Here is a 2,500-nt window from a genome sequence, read left to right on the forward strand (position 1 = left end):
TGATGATGATGATGATGATGATGATGATGACGACGATGATGATGATGATGATGATGATGATGATGATGACGATGATGATGATGATAATGATGATGATGTGACGACGACGACGTTGACGACGTTAAGGATGATTGTAACTTATGACGACGATGACGACAACGATGATGATTATGACGACGACGACGACGACCAGGATGAGGATGATGATTATGACAACGATGGCGATGATGTAATGGTGGTGATGATGATGATGACGACGATGATGATGACGACGACTACGACGGCGACAACGACGACGATGTAATGGATCTGTTGACTATGACAACGACGATGATGATGACGACGACGAAGACAGCTGGGGCTGTCGCGTGCAACGACGATGATCGTGATGATGATGACGATGACGATGACGACGACGACAGTGATGGTCACGCTTATTATGATGATGAGAACGACAACGTCCATGATGTCACGGTGGTGGTAGCGATGACAATGAGGATGATTGTAACGACGATGATGACGACAACGACCATGTTGATGATGATCATGACGATGACGTAATGGTGGTGATGATGATGACAACGACGATGATAATGGTGGTGGTGGTGACGACGACGACGATGAGAATGATGACGATGATGACGACGACGAAGACAATAATGATGATAATGATGGTGAAGATGGTGACGACGACGACGATAATGATGATGATGATGACGACGATGAAGACAATAATGATGATAATGATGGTGAAGATGGTGACGACGACGACAATGAGGATGATGATGACGACGACAAAGACGATGACGTTAACGACGGAGACAATAATGATGATAATGATGATGAAGATGGTGACGACGACGACGATGAGAATGATGATGATGATGACGACGACGAAGACAATAATGATGATAATGATGGTGAAGATGGTGACGACGACGACGATAATGATGATGATGATGACGACGACGAAGACAATAATGATGATAATGATGATGAAGATGGTGACGACGACGACGATGAGGATGATGATGACGACGACAAAGACGATGACGTTAACGACGGAGACAAGGACGACGCCGATGCCTTTGACAGTAATATTGACGACGATGACGATGAGGATCATTGTAACGACGACGATGACGACAACGATGATGATTATGACAATGACGACGACGACCACGATGATGACGACGATGATGATGGTGGTAGTGGTGGTTATGACGACGACGACGACGATGATGATGACGATGATGATGACGACAACGACGACGACTACGAGAGCGACAATGACGATGATACTGACGAGTGATGATGATGATGATGACGATGACGACGATGAGGATGGTGATGACGACGACGAAGACGATGACAATAACGACGAAAGCAACGACGACGATGGTGATGCCGATGACAATAACATTGACGACGACGACGACGACGATGACGACGACGAAGACGATGATGATGATGATGATGACGATGATAGTGATTATGATGATGATGATGACGATGACGATGACTGTCCAGGTATTCCCGGAAGCCAGTAGAGCGGGTCTGATCGGAGACGCCTTTTCCTTTTCCAGGTACTGTCCGTTTCACTATCTGCCGTTACCCCTGTGTGTGTGTGTGTGTGTGTGTGTGTGTGTGTGTGTGTGTGTGTGTGTGTGTGTGTGTGTGTGTGTGTGTGTGTGTGTGTGTGTGTTTCACTCAGCAGAAGCGGATACTCATAAGTTATAAGGGAGGCCATCGAAGTACAACTATAGCTGCTGTTGCCATGATAGCGGTTTGCTCCCTTCGGACAGTCGTCGCTGCCATCACCACAACTCATTTCCTGCTGCTTCTCTTTTCTTTTCTTTCCCTTTCATTCATTCATTCATTCATTCATTCTTTCATTCTTTCATTCTTTCTTTCTTTCTTTCTTTCATTCATTCTTTCATTCATTCATTCATTCTTTCTTTCTTTCTTTCTATCTTTCTTTCTTTCATTCCTTCCTTCCTTCATTCGTTCCTTCCTTCCTTCATTCATTCATTCTTTGATTCATTCATTCATTCCTTCATTCATTCATTCTTTCTTTCTTTCATTCATTCCTTCCTTCATTCCTTCATTCCTTCATTCATTCTTTCTTTCTTTCATTCATTCATTCATTCTTTGATACATTCATTCATTCTTTCTTTCATTCATTCATTCTTTCTTTCACTCATTCTTTCATTCATTCATTCATTCATTCTTTCATTCATTCTTTCTTTCTCTCCTTCTGTCACCCTTTCCTCCTTCCTTTTTTTTCTTTTTGCGTCCAACTCTACCCCCCACCCCCTCCCCTGCCTCTCTCTCTCTCCAAACCTCTCACTCTTTCTCTCTTTTTCATCCTTCTTTCTTTCCATCTGAATCTTTCTTTATTTGACCTCTTGTCTTTCTTTCCTTTTATTTCTTCATTCCTTTCTTCTTCTCGCTTCTTTTTTTCCCTATTAAAACAATATCTGATGGCCGAGTGGTCAAA

General features: G+C 43.1%; 1 protein-coding gene across 1 annotated transcript in view; it reads left to right on the top strand.

Annotated features, from left to right (window-relative positions):
* Window positions 1-2,500, top strand: part of LOC143277574 (glutamyl aminopeptidase-like) — a 66,197-nt gene that overhangs the window by 54,386 nt on the left and 9,311 nt on the right. Inside the window, exon 15 of the mRNA XM_076582452.1 lies at window positions 1,531-1,586. Coding sequence (XP_076438567.1) covers window positions 1,531-1,586 — 56 coding nt within the window. The remainder of the gene's footprint in view (window positions 1-1,530; window positions 1,587-2,500) is intronic.

This window comes from Babylonia areolata, chromosome 34 (genome assembly GCF_041734735.1).
Source record: "Babylonia areolata isolate BAREFJ2019XMU chromosome 34, ASM4173473v1, whole genome shotgun sequence".
Taxonomy (NCBI): Eukaryota; Metazoa; Mollusca; class Gastropoda; order Neogastropoda; family Buccinidae; genus Babylonia; species Babylonia areolata.